General features: G+C 39.0%; 1 protein-coding gene across 8 annotated transcripts in view; it reads right to left on the reverse strand.

The window, feature by feature from the left end:
- The window catches only part of KLHL32 (kelch like family member 32), a 200,927-nt gene that overhangs the window by 20,872 nt on the left and 161,928 nt on the right, over nt 1–18,127 (reverse strand). For 4 of the 8 annotated variants that reach the window (XR_005596142.1, XM_039530196.1, XM_039530198.1 and 1 more), the window contains 3 exons: nt 14,220–14,278; nt 11,004–11,196; nt 8,581–8,675 (listed from right to left, as the gene is read on the reverse strand). Coding sequence is in view for 5 of the 8 variants with exons in the window: in XM_039530196.1 (XP_039386130.1) it covers nt 8,581–8,675; nt 11,004–11,196; nt 14,220–14,278 (347 nt within the window). In the remaining 3 variants the exon portion in view is untranslated. Of the gene's footprint in view, nt 1–3,670; nt 5,135–5,539; nt 5,715–8,580; nt 8,676–11,003; nt 11,197–14,219; nt 14,279–18,127 lie in introns of those variants that run through there. The other 4 variants (XR_005596144.1, XR_005596143.1, XM_039530199.1 and 1 more) reach the window with 3 other exon arrangements.

Below are 18,127 nucleotides of genomic sequence, written 5' to 3' on the forward strand. Positions count from 1 at the left end.
GACATCACTGTATGAGTAAGTTATCCTAGTAGCAACTGAATACCCTATATTTATCCGTTGTAAATTGATTTCCCTCATATCTGTTTTGGTAAAAGGGTTAATATAAAATTATCATCTTAGCCCATGTGATGAGTTCTGCAAGCAACATCAAAACCTGGCACAGCTAGTTCTGTAGATTAGACATCCATACTGTAGGCTTATATTTCACAGTTGATATTATTTATACACTTACGTCTTAAAGGTACATATTCATTTTATCAGAAAATGGTTAAATTGGAAGGGCAAATATGCAATACATTAAAAAAATACAAGCATCTTAAATTCACTAAGGAATTATGGGAGAGAGGTGGACATGAAGAAAAATTGAGATGATGCAATTTCTATTTCGTATAGGCAGTGTGATGTTGCTAAATAATGCCTTAAACAAGCAGTGCTCCTGCAGAAGGTATCTTGATTTCTTTATATATATATATATTTTTAGTTTTGGCATTAGAGAAAAGCTACTGTAGCTTTGCATTACAAGATAATCTCTACTGAAAATACCATTGAATACTGACATTCTCTCCTTTTCTTTCAAAAATTATTTTGAAAAAAATCTAATTTTTCCCAGAAACAAAATATTATCCCTTTACATAATCTACATTCTTAAACTGCCTGCCAAGTCCTCCTTCCCCGCAAACTCTTGACTGCAGAGGAAGTATTTTAACCTTGCCCTCTTAATTTATTCTACATTCTAATTTTCAAGTAAACAGATGCCGCCTTTTTTCGCATTTGTTCCACATTCTGCCTATGTTGTTTCTGCTTGTGTGCACATTCAATTATCTATTTCTTCCTGATTCTGCAACTGGTGTACTAAATTTCTATGTTAGTAGGGGGAAAAAAGAACCCTAGGCAAACCTCAAGGCAAAACAATACAAACTTTTGTAATTCTATCTCAAGTCCAGGTACTCTACCTGAAAGTTAATAAGTCATGAATATACAGCATACAATAGATATACTGGGATTTTAAAAAAAATACATATTCTACAATATTTTCTCCGTACTGACAACTGGGCCATAACATCTCAATATTTCTTTGGTCACTGCTTGGATGTGAAATGCTCAAGGGAAAATGAAGATGCTGTAGAAAGTAAAGTTGATGTTATCTGTGTTCTTTTATCTGTGTCAAACCAGTGTCTTAGCACTGTACTCGGGAATCAGATAAGCCACACAAGATGGCTGAATTTCAGTGGCTGGTGATGTGGTGCCTATATGTACAACTGATAAAACACCTCCCTATCCTTTGGGACTAAATGTCCTCTATAAAAGGTAAATATTACTCTTTATGGGTGTGACCTAAAAAGTAGACCACAGGAGAGAGATACAAGTATTAGACGATTCATTACAGCTCAAGTTCTTGTGGCTCAAAGATCTATTTCCAGATGCTAGCAGATTTAGTCAATAAAAATAAGAAAAAGAGCAGTACCCACATGGCCTCTATCCCAACAATTTATAGACCCACTGAATTATTCAGTCTTACCGCTATTTCCCCTTATTAAGATGGTGAAGAGGCTTGAATGAGTTGTTATTGCTTGAGATCTTGTCCATTACTCCACAGTCTTTTCTCCAGTTGGAAGCCCAAGCGAATTATGTTACCATCAGCTTTCTCACTGTTTTCTTCTCACTCCTAGAGTAGACTGGCCATGTGGAAAACATTCTTTTCCTTTTCTGGTCCAAAAATAAAGTGACAACTTAGGACTCTGTCAAAAAAATAGCAGTTGGACAGATCTTCTATTCGACCACAGTGTCAAAGCTGGTTACTTGGCAGGAACAGATGCTGGGTTTGATTCATTCCAAGAGTTGTATTGGCAGAAGATTTGATAAATTTCACACCACTGAAGTCTCTGTGGAGACTGGGCCTATTGAAGGCACCCATCAACACCAAGGATCCTGCAGCCCATCCAGCCTCAGAAATGGGCGGCACTAGTTGGGGACACGTGCTGATTCAATTGCATCCATTGCACAGCAGGACTCCTACAGAACCCCAGCTGCTAGTCAAAGCTGCCTTCTCCAAACCATCACCTGCTCACCCGCAATCCGCCTGGGAGCAAAGTATACCCCGCTGGCACCAAGGAGAGCCTCTTTGCATAATCTCTCACCTGGTAAAAGATAAATGGCACTCCCTAACTTTAGGCACCGAAAAGCAGAATTCCTCCTTCCTCTTGGAGTCAGGTATAAGTCTACATGTTCTATAACTGAAGCTGCAAATAGCACAGCATGCAGAAGGTAAGTGGTCAACATGAAAGATGTCTGATTGCTGGAGTCTGGTGATTAGAAGCCAGAGCAGAATCCTGGCACTAACTGCAGCATGGGCTATGTGCTCAGGCTCTGGAACCATACAACTAATTTAATGCAGTTGCACAGTTGTTTAAAACTTCTATTCACCAGGATAGATCATTGATGAGGACAACCAGAACAGTAAAAGTGTTGAAAGATCAAAGCAAACGTGATAACTTTTTCTTGCAATATACTCTACTGCCTGTTGGTCCTTGAGCTGTACGGCACATGCCGCTCTGCATAAGGAAACTAATGCCACTCCAAGTTCTTGAAACTTTCTACACAGCCTGCTGCCATGGATATGGCCAGTTAAATAATAGTAATCCTCTGTCCTTCCGAAAGAAACCTTTTAACTATAACTTCACAGCTACGGCTAGCTGGCCATACGGGGGACTGGTGAGTGGACTTGGGTTTACAAAAATTAAAATACCAAAACAAGAAAACGATGTGTAAATGCAGAAACTATCCTGGGAACTTTTGTCTGTCTCAGTGCTTTACAAACTTCAATAAGTTCTCCCAGCACCAGTGAAATGGGTAGTATTATATACACCTTTTCCAGATGGAGGAAATCAGCCTAGAGGTTGATGACTCACTCATATGCAGAACTGATATAAGAAGCTGGGGGCCCTGATTCTCAGACCCTTGCTCTGATCACTTAGGCTACACTCCCTAGACAATAAAACACTTGAGGCTGCTGGAAAATATAAATAACTTGGTCCTGGGAATCCCAAATACAAAGCAAGGCATAGACCTTATAGATTACTTTCTAAAGTCAGGGTAAGTTTTCAAGAATTACTGTTCTGTATTGAGAAACTAAGAAATGCCTCTGGATGCTGGTGTGCAGGAGACCAGAGAAAAGCAAAATAAAAAACTTAGTGACCTTTCAGAGGCATGAGCCATGCAGTTCTACATACAATTGTGTGTGTGTGTGGGGGGGGGGGGAATACCTTGATCTAAACTTCTTCACAGCTGAGTCTTCATGGAAAGAAAGTATTGTCAGTGCTCAGATAATCATTCCAGGTGACAAATACAGTTAATCTCTTCTACCCGGTCTACCTTTAAGTTGTCTAGGACAATTGACAAAACAATTTTTGATATAAAATCTATGCTGACAGATTGAAGAGGTAAAGTTTCCTAAGGCCAACTCCAAGAAGAAGAATCAGATGGGATAAGTGGAACTTCCTTTTATCACTAACAGTAGCCCTGAAAAGAGTTACCATCTGTATGATCAAATTCATTTGACTCAGTAACAGCTCTCGGACTAAGAGCAAAATGCTCCTCTCCAAAAATGCATTGGGTATTCCTAGATGTTAGTCTGAACCTGAAATTCCCATGAATAGGAGCAGGAATTCTATGGTCTGAGATGTGTTCAAATATTATGGTGGTGCAGGACCTATAATTACATAGATCAGAGAAATGCACTGTGTCTTTAGGTCATCAACCGAGAGGTTTAATAGTATTCTTCTTGGTTAATATTTTCAAACACCCATGTTGTCACATATATGCAAATAAATGGCAAAAACATAAAAAAAAAAAAAGGGCAGGGGTCACAATAGCCAGAGAAGAGCAGAATATAATGGTTTGGTTTTATTATTATAAATTGTAAATATGCCTGCAATATTGCATGGAGACACTATATAAATTGAAAGAATAAATAAAATATTGACTTTATTATACACCGATTTAGCCTCTGGAGGCCAGTGATTTGTGGTACCATATGTTGGACTAAATGAGACTATTCATTGAGAATTGTAAATAGTAAATATGGTAACCCTTTACAAACTGGCTATTAAAAATTTTAAGTAAATGGTGCATTTTAATTATATAGTAAAGAGGTTATTTCCAACCATTAAAAGATTGTAGGTATCAGGAAGAATTGATCATCTCATAGAAGATAACATTTAAAAGTAGACCTTGGTAAATAAAGAAAGATGATTTTGTATATCAGTTTCTTTGACAAGCAGGTTCAGTACAGTGTTGCACAGTAATAGCCACGGAAACCTCAGTCCTTCTATATTTCAGGTGAGATGCAAAAAAATCAGTTCCTTGGTAGATGCCCATAATATATTTAGGGTTTTTTGTTTGGGTTTTTTTTTTTTTTGGCTTTATTATGCTTCACACTATCTAAACTTCCAATAAGTTTTGTTAAATGAAAAACTTTAGTGGTGATGAAGTTGGGAACTGAAGGTCAATGCATTTATCCTTTTTTGCCACAGGTACCTAGGAAGTTGAATAATTTAGCATAATAGAATATTGTCCTTGTTAAGCTTATAAACATTGTATTATACTGTCTTTGAACAGTGCCACTGGCAATCCATTTAATGTGCAGACCCCAAGGAACAATAGGCCAGGCAGGATGCTGAGTGCACTTAAATAGAACTTAAATAGAGGCAAGTAACAAGTTGTCACCCAGAGAAAAAGGCAAACGGGTTGGTATGAAATGTATGTTCCTAATTTGGGCCAGAGAGAAACTGCAGACTGTGAGGTGGAGCCTTTAGTGAAAAAAAAATGTTCATTTTTTTGTCTGTTGTTGTTTGACTTTAAGACAAATGTGTAGAAGATAAAGCAGTAGTTCATGCTTAATTGATCCAAAAGTGAAATTGCTGTATGCAGTGCTTTTTCCCCCCTTTTGCTTTTATGGATGGTGCACTCTTTCTCACATAGTGCCAATCCTGTGGTGAGGCACTTGTAAAGTCTGGAGGTTGGGGCATGTGAAATAGGGAGCTGGAAGGAAGCATGCTGCTATTCCATTAGAAGCAAAAGGAAGCGTAGGCCCGTAGAATACTTCTTCTTTCCCTTCCTTGCTAACATCCAGCACCTGCAGGACCAAAATGCTGAAAATAATATTTCAAGGATCACAGAAGAAATAGGAAACAAATTTGCTGGCACATATTGTATACACTTATTAATCCCAAGGAAAGGCAGTTTCAGCCCAATGGATTTTATTTAGGGATCAACTGACGTATTAATGTCCATATCACCCAAATATTATCCTAACCGTCACTTAATAGCAAATAGTAAAATTTGATCCCACTTACTAGCTGTACACTTGCATGGTTGTACATGTAGAAGTGCACAGAGATGCTAAACCATTACTACAAAATATGAATCATTTGTCAAACTGATATTTTGAGAAGCAAGGAATCTCAGGGCTGGCTGAATGACAGAGTAAATGAAGACATACAGAGAAAAGTGCCTTTCTTCAGAAAGAGGGACCAGCATGCTGAATTTGAAATTAGAAGGGCTCATAGTGCTGGTTAAAGCTAGGCAGTGTGCCAGCAACTGAGAGCATATGTAGTCAACACTTACAGCTCTGCCAAAGCACTTTCTCATTTGTTTTTTTTTTTTTCTTGTAGGCCCGGGTCTCTGTTGGGCAGACTGTCAGTTCTGAGATGGTTCTGTGATGTAGGGAAAGGTCCACTCAAAAGCAGCACTCAAAATGCATTTTCACTTGCCATCAAGTAGTATTTGAACAGAGATGAAATAATACTCAAAAGGTCCCACAGATTATAAACAAGTGTTTGTTAATACGTTTCCCAACTTGATATAGTGCTGTTTGTTACATTTTATGTACTGTACAGTGTTCCTATCCAAGCAATTGTGCATTAATTTTCCATTTAAAATTGATAAAGTATTAAATATGTTACCCCACTCAACTTATCATCATGGATGGTTCTACAACTGGGGCACTGCATCACTCAGAAAAATGAAAATAATTCACCTAAAGCCCAGAGGTAAGTATATATAGAGCCCTGTGCGGATACAAATTTATATCCACGTATGTGGATATCCGCAGTTATAAATCAATATCCATGCAACTGCAGCAGGGAAAAGAGCAGAACATGGGACCACCACTCCCAGGAGCCAGCGCTGGCAGCTCTTCCAGCATGGCTATACCGCCTGCAGCCCCGCCCCCAGCTCTACCCCCATCCCTTCCACACAATTGTCTGCATCTCCTGTCTGGGGGCAGGCATGCCACTTGAACACAAGAGTGTGACCAGGGACAGCTGCTGATGATCCTGGTGCCCGCCCCAGTGGGCAGGGCTGGGGGCCATACAGCCATGCTGGAGGAGCTGGCTCCTGGGAGCAGCGGCCCCATGTTCTACTCCTTTCACTGCTGTGGTTCCCAGGAGAGCACTGCGGTTCCGCAGAGGCCAATTTATATCCACGGGTGGGTGGGAGTGTGTGTGTATAAAATAAAATGACCGTATTAGATGTTGGGGAATCGAAAATTACATTAGGGTCATTGAAGCAACAAGAGAGAAAACAGTGGGGGAACGGCTCCACATTTTAGATATTCCCCCAAAGGAATATGGGGAAGACCTGGAAAAATTAGTACATAAGAAATTACATCTTAAGTGGCATCACTGAAACTTGGTGGGATAAATCGCATGACTAGAATACTGTTATAAAGGGTTATAGCTTGTTCACAAAGGACAGGCGGGGGAAAAGGGAGGAGGTGTTGCATTATACATCAAGAATATACACACTTGTTCTGAGGTCCAGAAGGAGGTGACTGGCAGACCAGCTGAATGTGTCTGGGTGAAGATAAATTATGCCAGTCCAATCTACTTCCCTTCCTTGACAGAGTTATTGGCCTAGAGGCCAGGATGTTGTAGACATCATGTATTTTGATTTTGGCACAGTCCAACCTGACATTCTCGTAAGTAGAGAATTGTGATCTAGATGAAATTACTATAAGGTGGGTGCAAAACTGGTAGAAAGAACGTACTAAAAGAGTAATTAACAATGGTTCACTGTCAGACTGTGAGGATGTATTTAGTGGAGTCCCACAGGGGCCTATACTGGGTGTGGTACTATTCAATTTTTTCATTAATGACTTAGATAATGGAATGGAGATATCACTTATAAAATTTGTGGATAATACCACGCTGAGAGGGTTGGCAGACAGTATTAGACTTCAAAATGATCTTTATAAATTCGATAATTGGTCCAAAATCAACAAGATGAAATTAAATAAAGGCAAGTTCAAAGTATTACACTTAGGAAGGAAAAATCAAATGCATAAATACAACTGGGGAATAACTGGCTAAGCATTAATATTTCTAAAAAAGGATCTGGGAGTTATCGGATGAGCCAACAATGTGATGCAGTTATTAAAAAAAAGTGAATATCATTCTGGGGTGTATTAACAGGACAGTAGTATGACATGGGGCATGTTGTGTAAGATATGGAAAATAACCATCCTGGTCTGCTCAGCACTGGTGAGGCCTCAGCTGGAGTACTGGGCCAGTTCTGGGTACCACATTTTAGAAAAGATGTGGGCAATTTGGAGAGTCAAGGGGAGAGCAACAAATGACAAAAGGGTTAGAATAACTGTGCATGTTTAGTCTTGAGAAAAGAAGACTGAGAGGGTCCCCACAATAAGTTTCAAGTGCTTCAAAGTTTTAAATTAAGGGCTGTTACAAAGAGGATGTAAGGGAGATTCCAGTTAGATATTAGGAAAGCTTTCTAGCTGTAAGGATAGTTAAGTATTGGTATAGGCTTCCAAAAGAGATGGGATCCCCATCACGGGAGGTTTTTTAAAAACTGTTTAGACAATCACCTGTCTGGGATGGTGTAGGTATACTTGGTCCTGCCTAGATGACCTCCTGAGGTTCCTTCCAGTACTATACTTCTGTGATTCTATAATCCCACTTTCACAGATTATTTACAGTTTTGGGGATCTATGAAGAGCCATGGATCGAGAGGGCAGCTGCTGTTATGATGGACTCTAGTGCAGCAGAAGACTACTGGAGAACCTAGTACCAATGGCAAAGCTATCAGCAGTACTTTTAAACATGCTCCAAAGTAAAGCGCACATGCACAACTAAGGCAGGTTGCGGTGTTCCAGCCCAAATTTTGACCTAGATCAATTACTGGTTATTTCTGGCCTCTTTATGGAAAATGAGAGGGCTGAAAAATTAATAGGACATTCCTCCTCCATTTAGACACTTTAAGTGTCATGGCACCTGGTAATATGCTTTTTTTTTTTTTAAACCCAAATCTTGTCTAGAGAGGAATTGCCCAGTCCATAGTCCCAGAAAATTTAATGCAGAAGTAGTAAATCTCATTACTAACCTGGAAATCTGTTAATATCCACAACATTTCCAAGGTATGTTTTAGAGATTCAGTGACTGCATAAGTATCATCCCTAATCTCTTTCGCCACTTCAGATAAATTTTGCTTTTTGATAACAGCTATGCAAAAAGTACCCTTGCAGAAACACTTGAAGAGACTTCAAAAGGAATCTAAATCTCTCACCTGGATACATGCCAACGGCTCATTTGTCCAAATAGAATAGCCGCCAACTAAATATATTCTTCCATTGTGGACAGCAACACCAGATTCATTCTGACCTAAAGCAAAGAGGAAATCGAAAGCACTTGCATCTTTTAATTAACTCTGTTAGCATCAAAAGTTGGAGATTTCATTCATGAGATGCACATGGATTTGCTGTAACATGACAGTTTCAGAACTACCAATTCCTGGCAGTTAAAGTGGAGAGAAGGGCTTATCGTGTGCTATCCCCAGGAATGCAATTTGAGTGCTATCCTGGAGGACAGAGATGATGCCAAAAACCACACACTGCAAGCCAGGTTAGTAACACTTGAATAGGGAACAGACTTTAAACAAAGTTTAAAGTGTATTAAAGAAAAGTATATTTTAAAAACATTTTCAGTAGCATAAGAAATAGTAGATACTAATACATCTCTGAAGTAGGAAATAAGCCTCATGTGAATGTTTCTACAACTATACGTGTTTGTGTGTGTGTGTGTTCCATATGTTTAATATAAACATACTACTCTAACAGGATACACTGTTAGACCAATGAAGCCAAACTGGCACCTAATTCTACGGAGTTAGATGGGTATAGCTAAAAAGAGAAGTTGTTCTACAAATCTCAATTCTATTTTAAATAGCAAAAGCCTGTTTAAGGAATCCATGCATGTTAATGACATTTTAGAAAAATGTAAACACTGTTTAAAACTCTGTGTCCCATCACCAAGCACAGCTATAAGTGGAATCTTTAGTGGCAGTCTCAACAGAGAGGCTGAGCACTGAAGGCACAGAGAGGAAAAAGTACCCTCATCCTTGGAACCATTCCTTCAAGGTCAGGTTTGAAGCACAGGCCCTGCTACTGATCCTGCTGACTTCAGAGGTGCTCAGACAAATAAGCCCGCATTGCCACTGCTCCTGTTGTGCTGCCTATTCTGTGCAAGAACAAAGTGTTTCTTTGCCAGAGGCTGTCAATCCTGCACCTTTAAAGGCACAGAGGGGGGAGAGAAGGATGGAAAGGAAACTTAATTTAAAACAAAGTTTAGTCCCTCCCCTGTTTTACCAGTTCCAGGTATCTATCAACAGGAGATAGATTAACTCAGTTAAGTCTGGCATTTTGATTCCCTGACTCAGCCACCAAAAGCCAGACATGTGTATTAGCTATGTCTTTGCTTCCAGAAGTAGAAGCCTCAAAGTAATACTTAAAGAATGGTGTTGACATCAGGCTGGCCCTTAAAGCAACCTAACTGAAGATGGGATTTGGTGACCACTGTGTATTACTCCCTTCCCCCAACTTAACCAGCTCAGCAAACTCCCTGTTCTCGCTGCTGCTCAGCCATTAGCTCCTGAATCCATTGCCTCATTTGCTGGGCTGCATCAAGGAAGTTGCTGTGGTACCTATACAAAGGATTCTGAGCAACAGCCGAGCAAGATTCTAGGACTCTTACAGCTGATTGAGCAGACGCAAGAACCAGCATTTGGGTGACCAGAAACTGCATCTGAAGGAACAGTTGTTCAAGTCAGGCCAATGATTGAATGACCTCAGCATTCCTGCAGTAAGGTTCTGGAGATGCCTCTTTCAATGCAGCTCCCGAGGCAGCTGACACTGGTTTACTCCTGGGACACATTACTTTCCTGGTACAATGTTGGCTGTCTCTCCCCACTGCTTATAGTCAATAGTATTTCTGAGGGGCACATCAGACAGTCATGTTATGTGTGTAGCACAGGTAAATGAGGTGCACTGCTTTGCTGGCTGTTACTGCAATGATCCCTCAAGCTACTCATGAGGAAGTTTTCAAATCCAACGGCCGTCCATGCTAATCTACTCCTCTCTGATTTGATTTAGTTCTAATAAATAAACTCCTTTCTGGCATCCTGTTAAGACACTATTGTGTAGTAATAAGGATGGGACAGTTCTGCATCTCCATAAATACTCTGACCACCACCACCACCACCACCAGCAGCAGCCCATATAAAACTGCATTTTCAAGAAGTGAAAAGTATAATTGAATTGCCTTTGTGTAATCAAAAAAGTGAGATATTTCCACTGGTGCAATTAAGCATCTAGTGAAAGGGGAAATAAGATTTAATCATTTTATTATTTTGATTTTTTAACTAAACCCCTTTTAGTTGCATCGTTTTGAAAATATAGCCTCCTATGCTCCAAAAGAACACTCTTTAATGTTTTGTGCCTGATTCTCTTCTCTCTTAGAGCAGCAAGAGAATGACTCGTGTTGACATCAATGGGCTCTGCATCGGTTCCTAAATCAGGAGTGATTCCATTGAAGTCAGTGGAGGTCCACCATTGTAAAAGTGCTGTATGGGAGGAGAATTAGGCTCATAAAATAAAACAAAACAAAACAAAAAGCCTCCCACAACATTGCTTTCAGTTCATGAAAAAGACTTGCCTGTCAACATGTTGAAGCTGCAGCGCGTCCATTGGTCGGTGTCTATGTTATAAGAGTCTATGTGGCGTACAAGAATGCGATCATTATTGTAGTCCAAATCATTCCCGCCTAAAACATAAAGCCTCCTTTGGACCGCAGCCATGGAATGGTACACTCTCCTCTGTAACATGGGGCTTCGGCTTATCCACTTGTTCTAGAAATGTAAACAAAGAAAAACTGGTCTTAGGCTCAGCAGTCCTTGGAGACTTGCAAGTGCTACGAGTGTCACATATCCCTCTTCCTAGCCACAAATCTTGTGTAAATATATTGCTAAATTTGAATGTTACTTAGAACAGCAGGTCAATTGATTGGACACCCACACCATAGCTGGCAATCTTTGTAGCGCTGTATTTTAATATTTATCTTCTGGGAGAATTCAGCGGTTCTTTCCCACTTCTTTAGAATGTGGCCGTGTGGTAAATGTTGTCTTTGGTTATACTTCAGGCATTGTTGGTTTGATAGGATAAGAGGACAGATGGAAGACACAACCAAATGTTGATTTCTTAAGTGTAACTGAAACATGAAAATGGTGATGCGGCAGGAGCACAGGTGAGCCAAGGACTCTTCTCTCATGGATACAACACAGTATTTCCACCATCCCCCAAAACATTAACTTTTTCAACTCCTCTCCCTTGATCCTTTATGTTAGAATATATTGAAAAAATCTTATTTCATGACATATGGTAAATCTGAATTACTCATGGACAGATTTTAATCAAGGGATAGATTCCAAGCAAGAGTGTAGATTACAATTATAATTTTCATCTGTTACACTTATTTTAATATTATATTGTATCTGTGCTGAAAGTGTTATGATAAAATTTCTGAAAGACTAAAGGTTTCAGACGCTGCTCTCTCATGTCACTATTAAAAAAAAAAGCGGTGCTGATGTGTTTCAGTAAGAAAGTATTAGATCTCTCTTCTGTATATAGCATTGAAAACTGGAACAGTAAGCTATATCAGGCCTAGAAGAGTGTGGGGGGTTCCGCCCTTCATTCAGGAATTTATTTGGTTTTTATCTTTAGGAAGCAAAGGACGGGGGGAAAAAAAATCTCATAGCATCTTACCAAAGTATTTGTGCATTCCATTTTGTTTTCTTTATCCCTCCATATTTTGATTTAATCATTTATATAAGAAAAATGTTTTTGAATCTGTATTAACCAGGAAGGAGGCACTGCAGGAGTTTTACTACTTTTTTAAGGGTAAAAAGACATGAAACTTTAAGAGTCAGAAAACAACTGCTCCAGCTACCTTTAACGGTCAAACAATCTGCTACAAAAAGTCTAATTTATTGGTGAGGGAAGTTACAACATTTAGTCTGTGGGGTAATTTCTTATATTAAATACCCTGTAACTTGGTAACTCAATAGCCTCTGACAGTGGCCTCCACAGTATATAGCTATACATTACAATATATAATATTTGAATATTAGGAATTAATTTTTGCATTAGCAGTTCAGTCCCTTGACACAAGACTATAGACACCATCTGCTTTGCAAAGCCTGCCTGCATCCCCTGATTATATCTTTAGCTTCCTCCACTGCAGTGCCTGCCAGGTGAGCCGCCAAGCACTGCAAAGGCAAAGAAACAGAGAGGCCTGGTGGGGTCATTCCTAATAAGCCAGCGTGTGAATACTAATCAGTGGTGGGGAAGCAGAGGTCACCCCAGCCTGCTTGTTGGCAGGTAGCTGTGTGCTCTGTGGCAGATGGCAGGCATTATCGACTCTCCACAAAGGCCTACCACAGAAACAAGCACTACTGCTGAATGATAGAGTTATTGAGATTCTGTGCAAGATGCAAGCAGATGTGATGTTTTTCAGTACCCACCGTAAACAATATGCCAGCAGAATTTTTAAAAAGAGCATGTGTGTACAAACATGAAGCAGACCTCATTTAAAGAATGCTAACACATTCTTCCTCTTTAACTGTTTGTGTTTCAGACTTGCCCTCCTGCAATTAGCAATTTATCCTGAAGTAGCCAAGCCACAGATATTTTAGTGTGCAACTGCTGAAACTACCTGAGCAACTAAGGAATCTAGGCAAAGCATACACAACACAAAAAGGAGGCAATGAATAGAAGTATGATGCCCAAATCACAAGCAAAATAAGACTGTAGCCTGTGATCAGTATGGGCATAGATTTATAACAGAACCTCTGTTTGTATAATCAATAACAACATATTGTGCCCTTTAAAAGAAATTGTTAACTGTGATTCCTATAGCCGAATTCTGCTCTTGGATACAGACGTAATGCTCCCCATAAAATCAATGGGAGTCACACGTAAGTATCTGTTGGCAGAATTTGGCTTTAAATATAAAACTCAAAGCCCCTATCCAGCAATCAGAAGTCAATATCCTTCTATAGGGGCATAAGAGTCCACCCATGCTGATGTGACTGTAGGATTAGGGTGTTTGTTTCCCTAATACAGGAGGAAAGGACATATTACCATGTCCCAGTGCTCTGAAGTTGTTACTGGAGAATTTTAACCTAATCAAAACACATACATAATGTATGACCAAATTCCTAAAAGATATTTTTGGTGCTCAGATAATAAAGTGATAGGCACATTAGCAATATCAAAAATGGTCAGATTTCTTTCTCTCTCTTTTTTTTTTTTTAAATCAACTGCTTTGTAATAAATCAATTTAACAGATCACTGATGGGCAGTGTAGGTCCAAAATTATGTTTTTGTGGTAAATGAAAATTTTACAAACCCTAACATTAATAGAAACAGTTTCATGTTCATGAAAACACTTTTGTTTGGTTTTACACATTTCCCTGCGGCATGTGGAGCACAAATATCGCAACACTGGGCTACCATTGGAGAACCAGTATGTGAAACTGACTAGTTTATTTGCATTGTCCAAGGCTAGTGGTTTGCAAAAAGCAAAGCAGCAGAATAAATGGTGATAAATACAGTAGATTTTTAACATGTTTTCAGTGTTGCTAATCTAAAATGCTTCTAGTAACCCAGTTAAGGAGTATTATTTTTTAAACAGTGGCCCTTATCCTCTGTTACTCTGTACATGCACACTCATTTACAACAGGGGAAAGCAGGTATAAAACACTAGCTATTTGAATTGGCAGTATGTTTGAAATGCCAGTATTCTTTAATATACATTTGTTACATACCTTGTTCATGCAAACGTATAAGCAAAACTTACAACACAGAGACTCACCTGCTTAGGATCATAAACCATTAGCCTGTTCTGGTATTGTGCAGTATTTGTTACTCCTCCTACAAGAGATTTTACATGGGTTAAAATAGTTTAATGAGTACCAAAAAGGACCAAGATCTTAGTAAAGCAAATCAATCACATTTAGGACTATAATTTTATATACCACAGTATTAAATCTACGACATAATTATATTACTTATTACCAGTTTTACTTTCATACAGTTAGACCTTTTGATCTAGTTAATAACTTGCACAGCTGATCCATGTTGCCAGAATACAAGGCAAAACAAAAACAAACAAATAAAACAATTGATCTCTCTCTGTAAAGCTAATACCTTGGGCTAAAACATGGTACAACAATACTATTTGTTTAGTACACTGACCAGTCTTCAAATGTGCTAAGGACTATTATAAAGAGCATGGTTCAATTGTTCTCCATGTCCACTGAAAGCAGGACAAGGAGTAATCAGCTTAATCTGCAGCAAGGGAGATTTAGGTTAGATATTAGAACAATCTTTCTAACTATAAGGATAGTTAAATTCTGGAATAGGCTTCCATGGGAGTTTATGGAATCACCGTCATTGGAGGCTTAGACAAGAATAGGTTTGTTAGACAATCACCTGGCACAGGTGACCCAGGTTTACTTGGTCCTGCCTCAATGCCAGGGGCTGAACTAGATGCCCTCCTCAAGGTCCCTCCCAGCCCTACATTTCTGTGATTCTATGTGCTCAACCCTGTTCAAGACATAAAGATACATATAATAATAATAATCCCTAGCATTTATATAGCACTTTTAGTCAATAGATCTCAAAGTGCTTTATGAAAGAGGTAAATATCATTATCCCCATTTTACAGATGGAAAAATCGAGGCACAGAGAGGCGAAATGACTAGACTGTCCCTGGTTCAAGGAGTATGCAATCTAAGAGGCAGTCAAAGAGAAGAGAGGACCTATGGAGGAAAACACAGGACAGGAGAAAATTTAGGAGTTGGAGGTGGGGATTAGAGCTGTAACCAAACAGGAATGGCACTATGGGGCATCATTTTCATTTAGAAACATTGTGCTGAATCTTAGAACAACAATCACTTTCACATATAATTCTGAAAGAAAAACAAAATGCGATTTGCATATATGAAGAGAATATCTTGTTCATGGAAGTAGCCATGGGAATAACTAGCATATGTATGCTGTGGGCTCCTTCAACAATGGTTAAGTCTGAAACACCATTAACCTTTGCCAAGAAGCATACCCAAATACTACATCCTGGCTGCTTAGCTGTCAATATAATTTACAAACAAAGATGAAAGGCACCTTCAAAATGCCCAGGATAGTTTATCTGGCCCAAATTGATGCTTCACATTAATGATTTGATATATGATCACTCTGTGCTCTCTTAGTTTTAAATGTTTGCCCTCATAGGCCCCGATGCTGTAATCTGATCCACACAGGTGAAGCCCTGCACACACTAACATCATTGGAACACCACGAAGACTGGATTGCAGCATCAGAGCCTTAGGAAATTCTTTGTGTCAGCGACAATCCTCAACTGTGCAGAGCATGGAGAGGACAAAGTGGTCTCTAAACTGATTTTTGGCTTAGTGGGAGGGTGGGGTAGATCAGCCTTCAGTGCAAGTCACAGCAGTCACAGACCTGCTCTAATTTATGTTGGCTAAACTAGTCCCAAGGGGCCAATCACACATTGCGCTTCAGCTCTGCCTCCTCTAGTCCCCAGCCAACCCCTGAAATGACCCTAGGGTTGAGATAGTGGCCAGGAGAACTGTCCAGAGAATTCTCCCATGCAGGAGTAATCCTCAATTGCTCTTTGTAGCACTCCGGTGACACAAAGTTACCTTAATGGGGCCCAGGATCTGACCATGTGTCTTCCTATGGGCAGAGCTCACTGTTACCTTTAAAAAATCATTTACCAAGATCTGCTTTCGGGCTCCTCTAACCTCATCTTCTCTTTAAATTTTTTTAAATGTAATACTTAAAAGGTAATGTCCAAAATAGAGCAATTTCCAGATATTTTGTACGTTGATACTTAGAAACTTTGTAACAACATCTATATTGTCTCCATAATTTGGTTAACCTCAAGATTTCATCGCGCCCTGCCATGATTATGTTTTAATCTCCTGGGTTAATAAATCTTGAAATTCACCTAAGCAAAAGTCAATATTTATTATACCACATCCTATGGTCTGGAATACTGACCGCAACAATATTACACCTGGTCATGTTAAAAAGCAAGCTACGTCCTGCAATGTCAGTAATACAACCAATTAATAGGAAAAGCCTCCCATTCAATGTCTTGCAGTTCCTGACATTTTTACACATCTAGGAGAAACTAAGGACAAATCTATTAAAACAAATTGCCCTTTACTGCTTGGTGATAACACCGACTATTTATATTACAGCCATGTCTTGAGGTGCCAATCCCATTGTGCTAGGCACTGTATATGCATGTAGTAACATGTGGTACTTGCTCTGAAGAGTTTGCAATCTAAACAGACAAGCCAGACACAGGGTGTTCTTTCAAAATATTTCCACCCTGCTACGATGTTGCTATTTACTGTCACAACCTCCATAGATTACATATGCAACAATATGCATAGGCAAGTTCTCATTATTCCCCTTCCTAACCTCAGGATACATTATGTAGCTCTGTGTTGTTGTACATCCTTGTATACTGTCAACTGTACATATAGCTACACAATGATCTTTTTTTCTAATCTTTGTTTTGTAATTCAATTTCTTTTGCATATTTCTTTTCTCTTGTACAGTAATATCTAGAAATGAGATGTCAGATTACTATTTTGAAACATAAAAATCAGTTATTTTGCTGATTCCCTCTAAATGTTAAACTACAGGAGGTATATCAGAAACATGATGCTGGGCCTCTTACCAAGTCACTCTTAGGAAAGAAAAGCCTGGAAACCGTTTTGTTTTTGTTTTGTTTGGTGTAGGGGTTGCTTCCTAGTAAAATAATTCATAAATAATCAAAGAAATTAAAACCATTTCTGTTCCCCATAAAAAGCCCCTCATACCAAGTACTGTACACAGCCTACATTTTTTCCTGCAATACTACTCATCGGTGGTGTTTTATCATTACATTCGTTTCACATGCTGCTCTTCACTTTTAGATTAATCTGCCAAAATGAGATGCTAAGGATTTGCATACAGATTTGACTACACAAAAATAGATATGGAATTAATAACAGTCTCTATATGTTTTAATTTCTTCTAGACTGGAGTACCCTTGCCTCCAGCAGTATTCTTGGCTTTGAAAGTCATCAAGCTGATTTGTCTGCTCTTAGGTTATGATGCCACATGCTGCTACACTGTCCCCTGCAATCAAAGTGCTTGCATAGATAGATTCCATGCCTTCCCCTAACAAGTATATTTTATAGATTGGCAGTTTTGATCTCCCCTCCCCAGGGGGATAATCTGCATCTTAACAGCTTTCTTTAGATACATCTGTCATTAAATATGCCATCTTATATCAGCATCAGTTTTCAAAACCAAGTTTCTCCTAACTTTGAAGTGCTATAGTGAAAATTTTAAATTTTCTGCCAAAATTCCAGTTTAACAAGTCTGAAAGTGTCCTCTTGGACTACTGCTCTAAAAATACTCAAGGCAAAAAGGAAGGGGGAGAGAAAGGGGAAAAAAAGAAAATGTCTCTTAAAAATACACAATAGGGAGAAATAAAAGTTTAAATGGTACCAATAAGGATAGCTGCTTTCCCTCATAAAAAATGGAATTTCTTAAAACTTTTCTTCATTATTCTCCCCAAGATACAGGTATGCACAAGTGATAATATCTCTATAGAGATACATTTAAAAACAAAATTCATATTAAATTCGTGTCAAGCCATAGCAATTATACTGTAGTAGCTGGCTTATGTGAGAAGAA

This window comes from Mauremys reevesii, linkage group 3 (assembly GCF_016161935.1).
Source record: "Mauremys reevesii isolate NIE-2019 linkage group 3, ASM1616193v1, whole genome shotgun sequence".
Classification (NCBI taxonomy): domain Eukaryota; kingdom Metazoa; phylum Chordata; order Testudines; family Geoemydidae; genus Mauremys; species Mauremys reevesii.